Source organism: Chiloscyllium plagiosum, chromosome 12 (genome assembly GCF_004010195.1).
Source record: "Chiloscyllium plagiosum isolate BGI_BamShark_2017 chromosome 12, ASM401019v2, whole genome shotgun sequence".
Lineage (NCBI taxonomy): Eukaryota > Metazoa > Chordata > Chondrichthyes > Orectolobiformes > Hemiscylliidae > Chiloscyllium > Chiloscyllium plagiosum.
Genome location: NC_057721.1, coordinates 42,957,722 through 42,976,747, shown reverse-complemented (window position 1 = coordinate 42,976,747; position 19,026 = coordinate 42,957,722). Strand labels below are relative to the sequence as shown.

The 19,026-nt window shown below is 40.1% G+C and overlaps 1 protein-coding gene across 1 annotated transcript in view; it reads right to left on the bottom strand.

Annotated features, from left to right (window-relative positions):
* Positions 1-7,564: 7,564 nt before the first annotated feature.
* The window catches only part of casq2 (calsequestrin 2), a 17,396-nt gene continuing 5,934 nt past the window's right edge, over positions 7,565-19,026 (bottom strand). Inside the window, exons 5-9 of the mRNA XM_043701525.1 lie at positions 17,281-17,326; positions 16,490-16,544; positions 12,747-12,847; positions 12,587-12,661; positions 7,565-8,019 (exon numbers count right to left, since the gene is read on the bottom strand). Of these exons, the coding sequence (XP_043557460.1) occupies positions 7,762-8,019; positions 12,587-12,661; positions 12,747-12,847; positions 16,490-16,544; positions 17,281-17,326 (535 nt within the window). The 3' untranslated portion in view covers positions 7,565-7,761. The remainder of the gene's footprint in view (positions 8,020-12,586; positions 12,662-12,746; positions 12,848-16,489; positions 16,545-17,280; positions 17,327-19,026) is intronic.

The window sequence follows — 19,026 nt, the reverse complement described above, 5'->3', positions numbered from 1 at the left end:
GTATATCAAAGGAAAATCTCTCAAGAACACCTTCTGGGGAACACCTACTTCTCAGAAAAGATCTGTTTGTTACTCGTCTCTGCCTCCTGTCCTTCAGGCAATTTCGTACCAATGTTATCGATGCCCCTTTCATATGAGATTGTAATGAGATACTTTATCAAATACATTTTGAAAGTCTATTTATAAAGATATAAAACTATTTCACTACCTACAATCCTCTCTGTTACATCACAAATCATTTTTAGTATTTGAGGTTAATGATGTAAGGTCAGAAAGTGAAAGGTCATCAACCTGTTAACTGTTTCTCTCTCCACAGGTGCTGCAAGATTTTCTGGGTTTTTCAAAAATCTCTAACTTTTATTATTGTCAGATATGATTTGTCTTAAACAAATCCTTGTGAATGTCCCTTACCTACCTGTGTTTCTATGAGTGAGAATTTCTTTTGTCTTTGACAATTGTTTCCAGCAATTTTCCATCCTCCGATATTAGACTGATTGACCAGTAGTGACCAGATTAATTCGCTGTCCTTTTTTTGAACAGCCTACAAATCTAAATTTACACAAAATACCTAAAGGAGGGTCATACAATATGATGGATGTGATTAGTTCAATTACAACAATTAAAATTAGTGTGAAATTAATACTTCAGACTTATTTTCTTTTGTAACCTTTAAATTCAACCACATGCTATTAGATTACTTACAGTGTGGAAACAGGCTCTTCGGCCCAACAAGTCCACAGCAACCCACCCAGACCCATTCCCCTACATCGAACACTACAGGTAATTTCACATGGTCAATTCACCTAACCTGCACATTTTTGGACTGTGGGAGGAAACCCACACAGACACAGGGAGAATGTGCAAACTCCACACAGTCTGTCACCTGAGGCAGGAATTGAACCTGGGTCTCTGGCGCTGTGAGGCAGCAGTGCTAACCACTGTGCCACCGTGCAATATGTATAACATGCCACACATCTCACAAACAACCAACTTCTTGACTGGAAATAGCTTCAAATATCAGGGATTCTTGAACTATGAGGTTGGTGTATGCAGAATGAGGGCAACACAAAGATTAAATGCCAAATGCAGGGAATATGCTAGGGTTGCTACACATCATTCCATGCTTACACTCACTTTAGGAGTGAACTTATGGAATCAGTATTAGAATAAAATGGTGGAATAAGTTAAAGGTTTAATAAATGCTAAGAATTTCATGACTGGGGGCACATTTTTAAGGTGAGAGATTTTAAAAAGACATAACTGGCAATTTTTTTACACAGAGGGTGTTTCACATGTGGAATGAACTTCCTGAGGAAGTGGTGGATATAGGTGCAATTACAATGTTTAAAAGACATTTGGTTGGATACATGAATAAGAAAGGTTTGGAGAGTTATGGGCCAGGAGAAGGCAGGTAGGACTAGTTTAGTTTGGGATTATGTTCGGCGTGGACTGGTTGGACCGAAGAGTCTGTTTCCACGCTGTATGACTCTATATGTTTATCTAACTTCCTTTTAGATGCATGAAGTTATGCCATCCATTCCTTGTGGTAACAAATTGCACAATCTAAACATGTAAATAAGCTTTCCCTAAATCCTCTTTTATGTTTATTAGTAACTGTTTTATATTTGGCTGAGTTTATTGCCACCTGAACTGCAGGGGGTACACTCACTGTCCATGTAATTGTGCTGCCCATAGAGCACTGCCAAATGAAGTAGGAAGACCTAACAAGGCACAGGGAGATCAGATGGAAGGGATGTGGCTGAGATGGGTGCTAGGATTCTCTACTGGGAGTGGAAACACTGGTACTCTCTTTGTCATGACACTATCTAAAGTGCATTTACAGATAAAATGACTTTTAACATACCTGTATCTGGTGCCTGTTACTACATTCCAATGTTATAGGCACACTCTTGATTACTTACTTTAAAATCTGTTAAAAGTCCTGCAAATGGCCTTATTTTTTTTCCTGATGTGTTTCTCTACAATTATTATTCATATGGTGATAAATGTCTGAAAAATTAAACAATTCTCAAACTAATATCTGTGCTTAGAATGTGCTGTTTAATATTTGGAGTGATTACCATTAATATTTGGATGTTCTCAGTATTAATAGAAATTCATTCATTATTCATAACAGAACTATGCATAATGCAGGTAATTTATCTTATCCAACAGTTGACTTACAAAGCAAATATCCCAGAGATTTTACAGATGCATGAGGATGAATGCCCCCTGAAATGGCCTTACAAGCTTCCAGGCTGTATACTAAAAGGCAGCTCAACACTTCCATTTCAAGGGCAATGATAATAAATGTTGGCCCCATGAGAAACACACCAAGAATGATTAAAAGAAACAAACCAAGGAGAAAAAACGGGGTGATCAAAAGGTTAGTCAAAAAATTGTCCTGTTTTAGAACGATATTAAAAGAAGTGGAGGGGCAATGCATTATAGGAAGGGAATTCCTATAATCCATTAGGCGGCATGGTGGCTCAGTGGTTAGCACTGCTGCCTCACCAGGGATCTAGGTTTGATTCTAGCCTCAGGCGACTGTCTGTATGAAGTTTGCACATTCTCCCTGTGTCAGCTTGGGTATCCTCTGGGTGTTTCAGTTTCCTCCCACAGTCTAAAGATGTGCAAATTAGGTGAATTGTCTGTGGAAAATTGCCCATAAGGTTCAGGATTGTGTAGGTTGGGTGCATTAGTCACGGGAAATATAGGGTAAGGGAATGGCCCATTTCCACACTGTAGGGATTCTATGGTAATTCCAGAGACTGGAACTTACATTACAGAGGTCAAAGCTAACAACCATAGACCAAAGAGTGGGTGTGATTGGGGAATCTCAAAGACACTATTCTGGGAATGGAGCGCTAGGGTGAGGCAGTAGTGATGTGAATGGGACAGGGGATTGGGGTCAGGGAATTCACAAAGAAATTTAAAATATGAGATCCGTGAGGCTAGGCATAATAGCAATAGGCAATGCTGCATGATAAGTTTTGGGCAGCAGAGCTTTGTATAAGATTTACAGATGGTAGGAAATCAGGCAGAAAGCATTGGAGCCAATGGGCACTATTTAATGGAGGCAACAGAGCTCACCTATGGCTGAGTGCCAGCAAGGCACAGTGGCACAGTGGTTAGCACTGCTGTCTCACAGCACCAGAGACCTGGGTTCAATTCCCATCTCAGGCAACTGTCTGTGTGGAGTTTGCATATTCTCCCCGTGTCTGGGTGGGTTTCCTCCCACAGTCTGAAGATGTGCAGGTTAGGTGAATTGGCCATGCTAAATTGCCTGTAGTGTTAAGTGAAGAGGGGAGTGGGTTGCTCTTCGGAGGGTCAGTGTGGACTTGTTTGGCCGAAGGGCCCATTTCCACTGTAAGTAGTCTAATCTAAGAATCCTGTGCCATCCCCTTTTGGAGAGGCCTGCAGTGGGCTTTCCCTGAGATCAAGAACTGGAGTTTGAAATCTTGCTAGCCAAAAGATGTCAGCTAGAGGTGTTCAGCTTTTCATTGATTGATAGAGCGACCAGGAAAAGTTGTAACTGCTGCCAAAACTACACCCACCCAAAGTTGACAGGATTGCCATGGATCCAGACACAAATGAGTGATGGCAAAATGGAGTGATGACAACAAGACAGGGAATTACCAGCACCCCTAATCCCCTCATCTCTCTTTCCCAAAGCCAGGTCCCTTCATCATTCATGCAGTGCCTTTGGATAAAGAGAGTTCACCTTGCCTCCAGGAGCCCACAAGTAAACACCAAATGTTTGTTTTTAATGATAACTGGTGATAATTTCATGGTTACTGTTACTGAGGCTAGCTTTTCATTCCAGACTTATTTATTAATTGAAATAAAGTTCCACCAGCTGTCATGGTGGAATCTGAAACCATGGCCCCAGATCATTAGCTCAGTGACAATATCACAATCCAACCACCTTGGCACAAAGTAGTAATGTATTTGCCCACTGAGGGTCTCAATTGGTAATGGGGAAGGAAAGCCAACCACAAATTCCATGGCAGTGATACAGATTCATCCACAGAGTTGACTTACCTTATGCATATTTATTTCCCTTTCTCTTTATGTACTGATTACGCAGATACCAAAAGTATTTGAATTCATGCTGTATTTATGGGCAGACTCTTAAAGGGGCATGAACAATGTTGACTGTGGCAAGGTTTGTAGCAGAATCACGCAAGAAGTTTACCAAGATCTATCTTAATATCTGGCACAACTTGCTGCATTTTTTATGCTGCAACTCACCTCATTAATATTCAGCTTCCTACTTTAACAAGTTAGACATCAAGAATTTTCAACATGGAAGTCAGAGCAGGTACCTGGCAACTTCAAAACAGCAACTGCTCATGGCACCTCTTTAATCCACTTGCATAATACTTAGGATGCACCCAACTGCAGAGCACACCAGCAATGTAAGTTGAAAGGCTGCAGCAGGAATTCTGTATGTAGGGACAGGGACTCAGCTCACAGATCGGATCAGGACTGCTTGCTTGCTCTTTTAGCACTTGCTTGTTTAACGCTTACTAGCATGTTCACAGCATCTGTGCCTTACCATGCGTGTTGGTGCTTCAAAGGCTATCAGTACTGCAGCCTTTAACACAGACAGGCTGCTTTCCATGGCTGTCAATAATGGCCTGTCCCACAGAGGGACAGTTTGATGGACAGCATACTAAGACATCAATCTACACAGCATGTGCCAGCTGCCAATGTGGCAAACATACTGAACATTTATTCAAGAAGTGAACATATCAGAAAGTAGGTGAAGGCTCATCCTCAGTCCAGTCTTGGTAGAAGGGAATGCCATTGATGGTCAAGAGGCCCCAGCACCATCAGTCCCTGGTATGGTCTGCACACTGTCTAGGGGCTTGTCCACAACTGGTCTGGAGACAGGTCCAGCTGCAGTTTCTGGACTGGTCAACACTCAATCCTGAAGGAGAAAGTGAGGACTGCAGACTCTGGAGATCAGAGTTGAAAAGTGTAGCAGTAGAAAAGCACAGCAGGTGAGGCAGCATCCGAGGAGCAGGAGAGTAGGCATTTCGGAAACAAGCTTTTCAACGGGAATGTTGGACGGGAGAAGGGCGCTGAGAGCTCCTCGGATGCTGCCTGACCTGCTGTGTTTTTCCAGTGCCAACTTTTCGACTCAGTCCTGAAGAGCCATCATAAACAAACTTGAGAATCATGTATCCACTCAGGCAGGTTCGTCATCATATCTAGGGGATGTTCATTGAAGTCGGTAGGAAATCTCATGTAAACACAGTCCTAGGGATCCGTGCATTGATTGTTGAGGAACATCCAAGGACACCCTGTAGGGGCAGTGGGAAGATCACTACCAAAAGTGATGAGGGAGTCAAAGCTGAGGGGGAAGCTGAGACTTATGCAAAGATGAAAACAGGAATGGTGATGGGGAAACTCAAGGTGTGTGAGGAGTGGTGGAACAACATTGGAGGGCATGGAAAGCTACAGAAGTGGAGTTATTGGCAGTGAGCACCATTGTGACTGGGTCAACACCCAGGGTGGTTGGAATCAGGGTCACTTTGATGGGTGCAAGCACGTGATCCAGGTCTATTGGGCACAAGGACATTGTAAAGGCATGAATACATGAAGAATTGTTACTGATTAATAATTACTTAGCCAATACAACACCTTCACCAAAACTGTGTGCATGCTGTGATCAGGACAGTGGTGAAGTGGAAGGTTCCTGAAGATGCAGTTCTGCTGCTTAGACCAGTCAAGAGTGGAGTCACATCCTCACGTGCTGTACAATGCATAATTGGAGAAGTCAAAGGTGTGATGTGATAGATGCTTAGGAACTGGGGGAATAGGAGCAGTCTTTCAAGGAGGAGGATGAGGGGAGGAGGGGGCACTCATTTTGTGTGACAGAGCTCAACTGTAACAGGTTGGTTCCTGTAGATGAGATCAGGAGGCAGCAGAACATCATAGACTGTAGAACAGTTGTTGATCGTGACGTTAACATCTCTTTTACATTATGGGGTCGAATAGCAGCTTTTATTAATTTTGTCTGTGTTTACCTTTGGTTTCTGGAAAAAAAACATGTTTGGAATTGCCTGATTGCTTTCCTGCATGTGATGTTCCCTCACTGGGTACTGGAGGCAGGGTAGTGGTGATGTAGAGAGGTATTTAGGTGGATGTAGCTGAGGGCATGCAAGCTATCTGGTTTGGTGGGGTAAATGGTAACTAATTTGAGAGAAAGGGGCTGTATGTGTGAGGGATTGTCAGCCATGTGCTGTGAGCAATGAGGCCTTTTAAATATGACATGGCCACATTGGATGCTGGTCTTTTGCTGGAACTTTGCTGAATGGAGATTGTTCATAGAATGGCATGTAGTAAGATAGGAATAGAATCAGGTGAGTGAGAAACCACTGGGATGGGTAGGTAATTAAAAAGGGAGGTTTGGTAAGATATAGCATATAATCTCACAAGGCCTTGCAGCAAGAAATCTTCCCAAACAAAAACTCAACATAACTGGCACTTAATCAAAAAAATTGAGATTCCGCCAATCATGATCCAGCTGTAGTCCAACTCAATTTGCAACAATGCTTTCATTTTCGACTCTAATGATTCAAATTGTGCTTCATATTGTGCTTCACAGCTGATATTTCTGCTTGAACTTTAATCCATAATTAATCAAGAGGGAATAGCAATGCTGTCCAACATGTCTGTGTCTGATCCTAGCTGACATTTGTGGTCAGATTATTTAATATATTGCCAATGGGTTCCTGTTGAGATTCCTGCCCTCACATTTTATGGACATTGGTTTCAAGGATTAATCCCCAAATTTTTACTTTATTTACAAATATTGTCATTGCAATTGATTGCCGAGGCTTTAAATATTTAATATTTCAGGTGATCATAACAATCCTGAACACTGTGTTGAATGCCTTCCTGTAACCTTTAACAGAGAAGCTCTATGGTTCATAATAAAAAAAAATATCAGTTTGTGTAAACTAAAATTTGTTACAAGCATTTTTAATGAATATTAAAAAGACTTAATTTAACCTTGCTTTTATTATAATGTCAACAGTATTCACTTTTGCAGAGACAGTATTTGCCAAAACAATGCTTGTGAGCTTTCCCTTATTCAGCTGAAGAAGATTATCTGAAGTATAATTTAAGGTGTTAGCCATAGCTCATTGATAGCACCCTTGGCTGTGAGACTGAAGGTTCAAATTCCACTTCAGATACTTGAGCATATAATACAGGCTGCCATTTCAATGCAGTACTGAGGGAATACTGCATTGTTGGAAGAGATGTTAAATCCAAATCCCACCTTGCTGTCTTTGGTGAATGGAACATACTATCAAGAAATAGATTATCTGAGCGTTTTGTCATTGCTGTTTTTGGAACTTTTCTGTGTTAAAATCATTGCAACATTTTCTCACATTAAAACAGGGACTACACTTAAAAGGTATTTCATTCACTGTAAGGTGCTTTCAGTTGTTCAGGGGTAATGAATGCAAGCTTGGTTCTCATAAATACAAAGATGTGGTAAGGAGAATGAGGAAAATATAGATTAAAGAAATAAACAGAGAGCAAGTTGTATAAACCAGGTACTTTTCATTTCAAATATCTGAGATTTTATCCCAGGGCCTTATTTTCGCACCATGGGAATTAGTATTCAATTTCAATTACTCATCTTAAATTACAAATATATCAATTTAAGAATACCTTTAAACATGTAGAATTAGAAGATTTGTTGTTCACAGTATAGATAATTAATCTTAAACTGAAGAGTTAATCGTCATCATCGTCATCATTATCATCATCGTCATCATCATCATCGTCATCATTGTCGTCATCATCATCATCATCATCGTCATCATCATCGTCGTCATCATCATTACCATTGTCATCATCATCATTGTTATTGTTATCATCGTCATCATCTTCTGTATTGACTTTTCCTGACAGAACATCATGAAGCCATTCTTCTAGTTCATCAGTTGATGGTAGATCATCATCATCTTTAATATCCATCCAGACACTGTCAGCCTATAAGATAATAGATGTGAAAAGCAGTGCTAAATCACAATCAATCAGGAAAATTATAAATTATTAACTTTCAGAAACATGCATATAAATACAGATATTATCATATATATATACCTACAAACGCTACATGAAGTCCTACAATCATGATTGTTAGGAATGGACATGACTATGAATAAATTCATCAAGAAATCTCATTAGCAGGAAATAGAATAGTCTTCGACTAAATCAGCAAAAGTTATTCGTCAGAAAGAGACTGGTTCCAATTAGGAAAAAGCAAACTCTAAAACACTTAGGAATTTTTAAGTCTACGGTCAAATTTTCCAGTGAGTGATAATTTCGCACAGATTGGCCCTCCAGCCATTTGTTTTTTACAAAAGAAGGGAGCTCTGCACTTCTGAGAGGAGATTCAGCACAGGGTTCTTAATTCCATTTTGGCAGTTCTTTTATAATGCAGAACTATCAGTGGAAGGCAAATCATGTCAATTTTTCACAGCAGTCAGATGCTGTAATCTGAAACTTAAAGGTCTTGACAGACACTTTGACAGCAGCTGTCAAACCATAGGTACATAAGATAAGTAAGACGTTATGGTGCTAGGAGGGCTGGATGCCAAATGGGTAACGAGTATGGTGCCAGGCAAATGGCGTACCTAGTGGGTAGGGTGCCAAGAAAGTAGGATGTCTGCTAAAAACGCATAGGGAACCGGGTGATAGAATGCCACATGGAGTGCGGGTAAGATGTCTGGGTGCATGGTGACAAGGGGATTAGTAAATGTTTAGGATAGGTCAGGATGAGTGGGTCCTGTAGGGCACAGGGAGGGTAGGCATTGTGTCTGGGGTGTCAGTGGTTATAAATGATGTAAATATGGAGTCAGTTTACTATTTACTTAGGAGTTAGACTATGTATTTAATATTACATATTGTTCCGAGTAACTATTTCACTTAACTTCATCTGAACCATCCAAAGTCTCCAATTTTAATAAAGACTTTTTGTAGAGATCCAAATGTAGTGGAATTGCCCAAGGAAAATACAATTTCCTTGGCAATTCCTTAAGAGAGTGCTCCAATGGAATTTCACAGGGTCCCCATCCTCAACTCCATCTACGTCCACACAATGACTGACTGGCCTACAGAAAATGTACCCCAATATTCTGTTGCTGTATGAGGTGCAAATCCTTTTCTGACTTGCAGGGTACTGGCTGGAGTTTTGGATGACTGATGTTATGCAGTGTGGTAGAACATCCGACAACAATTCAATAGATTTCACTTTTGGCACCCAATTATTTTGCTTCCTTTCATTGCATTGGACTTTCTTGCAGAGATTACAGAAGTTGGGATTGTTTTAAAGCACCTTCACCTTGAGGGAGATTAGTTCTTTTTTCAATTATTCATGGAACATGGGCCTTGCTGGCAAGACCAACATTTACTGCCAACGCTAAGTGCTCTTGAAAAGGTGGTCATGTAATACTTTCTTAAGGCTCTTAGTCCACAGGGTGAAAGTACTCCTATAAGACAGTTAGATAGGGTGGCCCAGGAATTTGATGTAACAATGATAAAGAAACAGCGATATATTCCCACATCAAGATTCAAGTGTCTTGGAGGGGAACTTCGAAGTGGTGATACTCCCTTTCGCTGTTGCCTTTGTTCCTCCAGCCAGGAGGGATGTGGCCTCAGGCAATGTTTTTTATGATCTGCGGTGAGTTTTCAGATATACATTACAGCAATGGAATGTTTATAAGCTTATGAAGGGGTGCCAATCAACTGGCTTTCTTTGTTCTGATTGGGATTGAGATTTTTGAGTGCTATAGCAGCTGTACTCATCCAGCCAATTGAAGACTATTGCATCATGCTCTTAACTTGTGCTTTATAGATGATGAAACAACTTTGGGGAGTCAGGAGGTGAGTCAATCCCCACAGAATACCCAACTGTGGTTATAGTATTGATGTGGCTGATCCAGTTAAGTTTATGGTCAATGGTGAACTCAGGGCATTGATGGTGGGGATTAGGCAATGGTATTGCTATTCAATGTCATGGGAAAGTGGTTAGCCTCTTAGAAGTAGTCATTGTCTGACACTTGTGTGACAGGATTTTTCATTTGTCATTTATCAGTCCAAAATTGAAACCTATCTAGACCTTGACATCTACAGACATGAACTGTTCCTTTATATGAGGAATTGTGAATAGAACTGAACAATGTGCAAGCACCAGCAAACATCCCCACTTTATGAAGGAGTTGAAAGTCATAAATGAAGTAGTTGAATATGTTGATCCCGGGTTACTGTCCTAAGGAACTCCTGCAGTAATGTCTTAGAGCTGAGGGGATTGGGCTCCAATAGCCATAACCATTTTCCTTTGTGTTAGGTATGAGTCAAGCTAGTGCAGAGGTCTTATCTTCACTCTGAATGACTTCAACTCTACCAGGGTTCCGTGATGCCACACTTGGTCAAATACAACATTAAATGTCAAGGGCAGTCACTCTTACCTTACCTACAGAGATCACCTCTTCTGTTCATGTTTGATTGTAATGAGATCTGGTGCTAAAAAGTCTTAGTGGAACCCAACTTCAAGCATCAGGGTTTTGGAGAATAGGAGAAGGGTGATATGACAATCCGTGGACTAATAATCTAGGACCCCTGGACACAAGGTTCACATCCCACCATGGCAGATGATGGAATTTAAATTCAATAAAAATATTTTTAAAACACAGAATTAAAAACAGATTCTAGCCTAAGAGTGAGCATGTGATTGCCACTGATTGTCATAACAACACATCTGGATCACTGATGTCCTTTAGGAAAGGACATCTGCTGTCCTTACCAGATCTGACCGACAAGTGAATCCAAACCCATAGCAATGTGTTTGACTCTAGACAATTAGGGATGGCAATAAATGCTAAGCAAGCAATACTCACATACTATAAATTAATAAAAAAAAAGGAGCCATTTGATAGCATTGTCAACAGCCCTCACATCATTTTTCTGATAATTGGGATAACTGCTGTAATTAATCAGAATGGATTTGTCCTAATTCTTGTGGGCAAGTTTTCAGTTTCATGGCTAGATGTTAGTTTGCTGTTTGGCTGGAGGTATAGCTAGTTATAATGCTAGTTACAAATTTTCAGTACAGCATCTGGAATGTGATTCTCTTCATTATATCCAGTGTGTTTGACTGTTTCTTCACATCACCTGAAGTGAGTTGAATTAGCTGAAGACTGGTTTCTGTGCTGAAGACCTCAGGAGCAGGATCCACTGTTGATTATCCATGCAACATTCTGGCTAGTTGAAAATGCTTCAGCCTTGTCTTTGCCTACAAATGCTAGTCTCATCCATCTATCAGCATGGAACCTTCTCTTTACATTGTTTAACTATACATCACTATTAATGACGAGGTAGCACAGAATTGCAGACTTTAGATCTGATCTGTTGGTTGTAAGTGTAGTCTATAAAAAGCTACTTTGTGGTTTATTGGGCATGTGCTGTACCCTATTGTGGTTGCCACTTCATTCTAAGGTACATCTGATACAGTTTTTCACATGTTTTATAATGCTCCTCACTGAACCAGGTAATGGTTGAGTAAAGATGATTCTGGGTCAAGAGATTACAGATTATGGTGGGATACAGCTTTACTGTTGAGGTTAACCCACAGCACCTTATGGATGCCCAGTTTTGAGATTTCTTCTAAACTGAACCTTTTTATGTTGATGGCACTGCCACACAAACTGTGTTCATTGCAAAGATGATCTTGCCTTTATAACTGCTGTGTAGTGGCCAATACCACCAGTACAGTCATGGTTAGATGCAACTGTGAAAGACAAACTGATGAGGATCAGGTCAAGAAGGTATTTCCCTTGTCTTGTCTCTTAGCACCTATCACAGGCCCAATCTAGAAGCTAAGTCCTTCAAGACCCAGCCAACCTGATCAGTCCCGATTCAGTATACATAACGGGGTGAATGGTTAATCTCCTTTTGTGCTGTATTCTTTCATTAGTAGCTCTAGGAAGTGATCAATAACTAAAAATGAATCCTGGTCATTTCTTTTGCACTCACAGTCAACGTCACCGATGCCTTTACCCCAAACTTTCTTGCACCCCCAAAAAAAAAGTTCTTCTTTCATTCTGGATACTTGACTTGCATTCGTCTGAAGCTTTAAGTATGCACACACATTTCCTTGCAAATCCATCCATAGTATCTAATCCCATATGTTTATGTGAATAATGAAATTGAAAAATACCATCACATAGTTACACAATGTTTTAAAGAAATAGATATTGAGTGAATATGTAGTGATATCTTTTGACAAAGGGTCAGTTAGACTCAAAACGTCAGTTCTTTTCTCTCCTTACAGATGCTGCCAGATCTGCTGAGATTTTCCAGCATTTTCTCTTTTGGTATGTAGTGATATCCATCTGCAGTCACAAATAGTATGTAAAATCACAATTAAAACAAAACATGCAGACATAAAACATGAACATGCATTCCGACAGTTCTCTAGATCATGGTAAAATATAGTTATATGAAAAAGATTAAAAGAATACCAGACCAATGACTGGATTTTGCTGATACTACTTACATCAGTGACATTAACTATACCAATCTGAGGCTTGTGAAGGTCAATCTTGAAAGTTTTCTCCCAATAGGTAAACAGCTGAAATAGTCACAGAAGGAAAGTAAGATTAAATTACTACAATATAATTCCTACTTATTTGTTACTCTGTGACATGCGTACTCACCAGTGGGAAGTCATCAGGGTCAATCCACACAATGCTTAGGTCTGGATTATTTGTGTTTTCTCTTGCTACCTCTTTTAAAATTGACAGAAATTCATAACCATCTGTAAAGGAATAGAAATTCCTTAGTTACCCCTAAGCATGTGACCAAGAATTACTTAGATGAACAAATATTCCAGAGATAACAATTCACTTCTAGCTGCCTATGAAATACATTTTTGGTGGATTGAGGCATCAACTTTGTAGGATAGATACAATCCTTGAAATAATCATCACCAATATTAGTGAATAGACATTTAATACACTCGAAAACCACAGCAGGTCAGGCACCATCCTAGAAGCAGGAAAATCGATGTTTTGGTCTGGAGCCCTTCACCAGAAATGCCCCACTGTCTCCTATTTAATACACTTGCAATTTGAATCTAAAGTACTTGAACGAACACTCGAAATGTCATAACGCTCAAGGCTAATGGCCAAGTGTGAAAAGTGGAATTAATGTAGATAAATTGGTGCAGACTTAATGAGCTGAATGTTTTCTTCTATGCTGAATGACTCTTTGAATTAACACAGGAAAAGCAGAAGGCTATTCAACCTCTCAAGCCTGTTGAGTGGTTCAATTCAATCAAAGCTGATCTATTTTGCTGCATTTCACCTATTTTCCTTGATAATCTTTAATAAATATCTGACTTTTTTTTGTCTTAAGAGTTTCAAATTCCCAACATCCTTTTGAAGTAGATGATTGGGTACTTTATCAATATTATTCCATTGTTGAATATATTCAAAGCTGGAATAGATATACTTTTGATTTCTCTGAGAATCAAAGGACATGGGGAGTTAGCAGGAAAGAGGAGTTCAGGCATAGATCAGCCATGAACACACTGAATGATGGAGGAGACTCAAGGGACCATATGATACCTAATGCTGCTTCTGTTTCGGAGGATCTTTTATTCTCTTCATTCTTTCCTAATGTTCCTGTCCTTTCCGAATATTTTGTCGAGTGGTGTTGCTCAGTGTTTGGCACTGCTGCCTCACAGTACCAGGGATCCGATTTCGAGTCTTGCCTCGGGTAACTGTCTGTGTGGAGTTTGCACACTCTCCCCGTGTCTGCATGGGTTTCCTCCCACAACCCAAAGATGTGCAGATCAGGTGAATTCGTCATGCTAAATTGCCCATTGTATTAGGTGCATTAGTCAGGGGTAAATGTAGGGGAATGGGTCTGGGTGGGTTGCTCTTTGGAGGGTTGGTGTGGACTTGTTGGGCTAAATGGCCTGTTTCCACACTATCTAATCTAATCTATTACTGCAACAACTACAGCTTCAATTCATTTAGTGTTTTTAACATAGCAAACATTTTATACAATACTTGTGTTAAGTCTACTATCTACATTTTATTTTTACAGACAGCAATTTCCAGTCTAATTTGAATATAAGGCCCAGATTTCCTGGAGAGACACAGCATATCTGGATGAATCTCTGGCAATCCCTACCTGATATGGATTTACTGCAGGGCAGGTATTTAGTTGTGTCTTTTCTCATCTCTTATACAATTTACGCTTCCCTTTTTTTGTTGAAGCACTTACTTGTTTGTTCACATATGTGAATGTGTTTTTCCTAATTCATTTTAAATGTGTGAAAAAACTGATGATTTTTTTGATGTGAGATTCACTGGTTAATTCTTTTGTACTTGTCCACAGATGCTGTCTGACTCAATGAGTGGTCCAATATATTTTCTTACAGTTTCAGACTTCCAGAATCAACATTCTCATTTTATGTCTACAGTAGTGTGAGCTGTCCCACAAAAAAGCATTTTAATAATAACTTAAAGTTTATTCAATAACACGAGGACTTCCTTTGAGCAGTGAGGGTAGGAAAATTTTAAAGTGATCCTTTACAAAGAGGTTTATAGTTTTAAGTTTCAAATCTAAGATATCTTCCAGATATTGCCATATAAGGTTTCACCCACATTCCTCAATAATGTAACATAACTTAGTGATATGAATAGAAAAATACACTTTTCTAAAAGAATCACTCAGTGCAAGGCAACATTTCCACAAAGGTATATAACAATACATACAAAAAATTGGAAAATGATCCTCAACTGGTAAACTAAAAGAAAAAGAAATACTTAAGTATCACATTTCAAGATTTGTTTTCAGGAATCTCATAGGCAGACTTTTTTTTCTTGTGAGAACTCTTGCCACAACATTTGCAGGGTGTGACCTCTGCCAGCCCCTGTAGCTCATCATTTTTCAGTCGTGGATTTCAGATATTCACAGTTAGGGCAGGGCACAGCAGCTGAAGTCAAGAATACATTTTATTTTTAACTTTATTACGCAAAGGGAAATTAATTGATTATCTTCCTTCAAGGGGTGAGGTAATTATATTTCCAAACTTCCCACAAAGCTGTATGTCATGAACACATTTGTGTTACTTGTGTCCGGTGTTGCTATGGTATTGATGGGATTACATAATGTCATCATTAGTACATCATTTGAATGTACATTCTCTCTTTGGCTTTCATGTCTGGCAGAAAGTCCCACAAGTAGCAGGAGGCTCAGGAAGACAGCTGAAGAGCTCCAAGCCAGAAATCCTGCTTCCTGCCTATCCTGCATCTTCTCAAAATCAGGCAAATGTGACAATGAATTTAAACAGATGGAATTATTTTGAAATCGGATCAACTATTGTCCACTTTAACATAATTCTCATAACATTTAAACTGTATTTAGATATTCACTTGCATTGCCACAGCCTCCAGGGCTACGGGCCAAACTTTGGAAAACTGGTTAGTGTTGTCACATTTTTGTTGACTGGTGTGGACACACAATGGGCCTCCTTCGAGCTGTAAGCAACTATGTGTCTCAGTCAGCATGATAATGTCAAATAACTACAGTTAACATAACAAGTCATTGGACTTCAAAGTGATTCACTGGGCTGAATTTTACCAGAAATTGGCTAAGTATCAATTCTGGGCAGTTTCATGGAGAGTGTTGTGACAAAGTCTAGCAAATTTCTCACGTTACCTTCCAAACTTCACCTCCTTAGCCATCTATCATAGCCTTATGGTACTTTGCCTTTCATATTCTCTCATTTGCCGTAAATGAAAGTACTTGGCACTACTAGACTATCCCAGGATTCCTGGCATCAGTATCAGTGCACTAGTTGTGCGCCAGGTGAATTGTTGGCAGACTGGAGTTGCTCTGGGCAGTTTGTGTTGTTTGCCCTGGACATGTTAGACAAAAGAAAATCAGTGCCCTGCTTTGAGGACAGGAACCTGAAAGGCCCTGGTGATGAGGTGGTACACAGGAGGGCCATCTTCTTGCCCCAGGACCAGCCAAGAAGATCACACCACAAGACCTTGGCCTGCCTAGTCGAAGACTACCACTCAAGTCAGTGCAGTGTCGACAATTTAGAGAAACATCCAGCAGTGCAGGATGATTAATATTAAATAAATCTAAATCTAAAGAAGGTCAATGACCTTCTCTGCTCCACAAGGATAAGTGCCATCATCATCTATATTCCACCTCACACTCACTCTGTCTCTGTTACTGTACCCACCTCACACATACTCTACCATTCTTCCCCAGCCCACTCTCATCCCTACCATCTACGAATCCTGCAATCCCTCTGTACTATACTCACCCACCCAGGGTGTGAAGTTAAACTACGGTTTAGACAAGTGAGAAAAATAAGTGATATGTCACATGGTTTTTTTTGTATTATAGCTGATTCAGCTTTAATAGAATTTACCAGGGTCTTCTTCTTCAGCAAAAGCAACAATCTGGATCCCATCCATATCATCCTCCTATACAAAAGAATGACAAGTTTATGTTACTTTGTGAGAGATTTGAGGATGTTCCTGAATATCGAAAAAAAATCTTGTACATATATGGTTGCTTTTACATCTTTAGTACATCTCAGAGTGATTTACATGCAACATATATTTATCTAAAGTGGAGTCATTATTGCTAGATTCACAACTGCAACAGCCAATTTGCATTCAAAATCCCACAAACAACATGGAGATAAAATCTGTTTTGGTGGAGGAATAAGTATTTGATTTTCTCTTTGCATTGTGTAGTACAGTGGGATCTTTTGAATCAGTGTAGGGTGTCAGGACTTTATGTTAAATTCCAGATTAAAGATGGTATCTGCAATAATGCATTACTCCCTCAATACTGCAATGGTGTCAGCATGATTAAACACACAAGTTCTACAGAATGGCACGAACACTCCTTACATGATTCAGAGATAGCACTGAGTCATGTTGAAATTATAATATCATACAGTATGATACTTTTGAGTACACGTTGTGCCTGAATTTTGCTGAGAAAGGAACCACACTCTTCAGTATCTGATTCTCCTAATCTGTGGCTTCTAATTTGTTCAGCCTAGTCATCCTCCTCCTTGGCTGTCTTATTTATTAATGATGCCTCTTGACCTACCATCTTTCTCATTGAGAAAATAAACCAAATTTATTTAAATTTAACAGCTTCCCATTCTTGCTAATAACTCAAAATGTCATTTCAGGTTTGTCTTACCCATGTCTCAAACACATCCTCTGGACGCAGTTTCCTGAGGGTTGATCTAAAAAGAGAACAAACACAGCTTTAAAATAGTTACTATGCTCCACTGTTCAAGATTTTCCAACCTACCTCTCCTTGTGTGTATTCGTAAAGGATTGACCTTATTTTGGATCATGTTTGTATGTCTTCTTGATACTGATTTGACTGTTGTCTCTATCAGAAAATCTGAAATTGACCCTGATGTCCACCCAGAACTTCCCTATAAAGTCCTAGCAAGGAAGGGATAAAGTGGATGACCGTCTGCATGACCACGACTATATGACAGAAATATAAGCAGAAGGTAGAAGACATAGGATGGTGGTGGAGGACTGTCTTTCAGACTGGAGGCCTGTGACCAGTGGAGTGCCACAAGGATTGAACCTGGGTCCACTTCTTGTCATCATTTATATAAATGATTATGATGTGAACATAGGAGGGACGGTTAGTCAGTTTGCAAATGACATCAAAATTGGAGGCGCAGTGGACAGTGAAGAAGGTTACCTCAGAGTACAACAGGATCTTGATCAGATGGACCAGTGGGATCCTACCACTGCTAATGATTTTACAGTGGCACGGAGGCCCTGTGGTTAGCAGCACCAGGGACCTGGGTTCGATTTCAGCCTCAGGCGACTGTCTGTGTGGAGTTTGTATACTCTCCCCATGTCTGCGTGGGTTTCTTCCGGGTGCTCCAGTTTCCTTCCACAGTTCAAGATGTACATGTTAGGTGAATTGGCCATAATAAATTGCCCATAGTGTTATGGGATGTGTAGATTAGGTGTATCAGTCAGAGGAAATGTAAAGTAATAGGGTAGGGGAATGGGTCTAGGTGGGATACTCTTCGGAGGGTTGGTATGGACTTGTTGGGCCAAATGGCCTGTTTCCACACTGTAGGAATTCTATTATAGGTGGAGTTTAATTTAGATAAATGTGAGGTGCTGCATTTTGGAAAGGTAAATCAGGGCTGGACTTACACTCTTAATGGTAAGGTCCTGGGGAATGTTGCTGAATAAAGAGACCTTGCAATGCAGGGTCATAGTTCCTTGAAAGTAGAGTTGCAGTTAGATAGGATAGTGAAGAAGGCAATTGGTATTCTTGCCTTTGTTGTTCAGTGCTTTGTGTATCGGAGTTGGGAGGTAATGTTGTGGCTGTACAGGGCATTGGTTTGGCCACTTTTGGAATACTGCATGCAATTCTGGTCTCCCTGTTATAGGAAAGATGTTATGAAATTTGAAAGAGTTCAGAAAAGATTGATGTTGCCAAGGTTGGAGAGTTTGAGCTATAGGGAGAGGCTGAATAGGCTGGAGCTATTTTCCCTGGAGGGCGGAGGCTGAGGGGTGACCTTATAGAGGTTTATTAAATCATGAGGGGCATGGACAGAGTAAATAGACAAGGTCTTTTCCCTGGAGTGGGGGAGTCGAAAACTAGAGGGCATAGGTTTAAGGTGAGAGGGGAGAGATTTATAAGGGACCTAAGGAGCAACTTTTTCACGTAGAGGGTGGTGTGTGCATGGAATGAGTTGCCAGAGGAAGTGATGGAATCTGGTACAATTATAACATTTAAGAGGCATCTGCTTGGGTATATGAATAACAAGGGTATAGAGGGATAATGGTCAAATGCTGGCAAATGGGACTAGATTTATTTAGGATATCTGATTGGCATGGATGAGTTGGATGCAAGGGTCTGGTTCCATAACTCTCTGACTCGAACTAGCCATTCAAATTC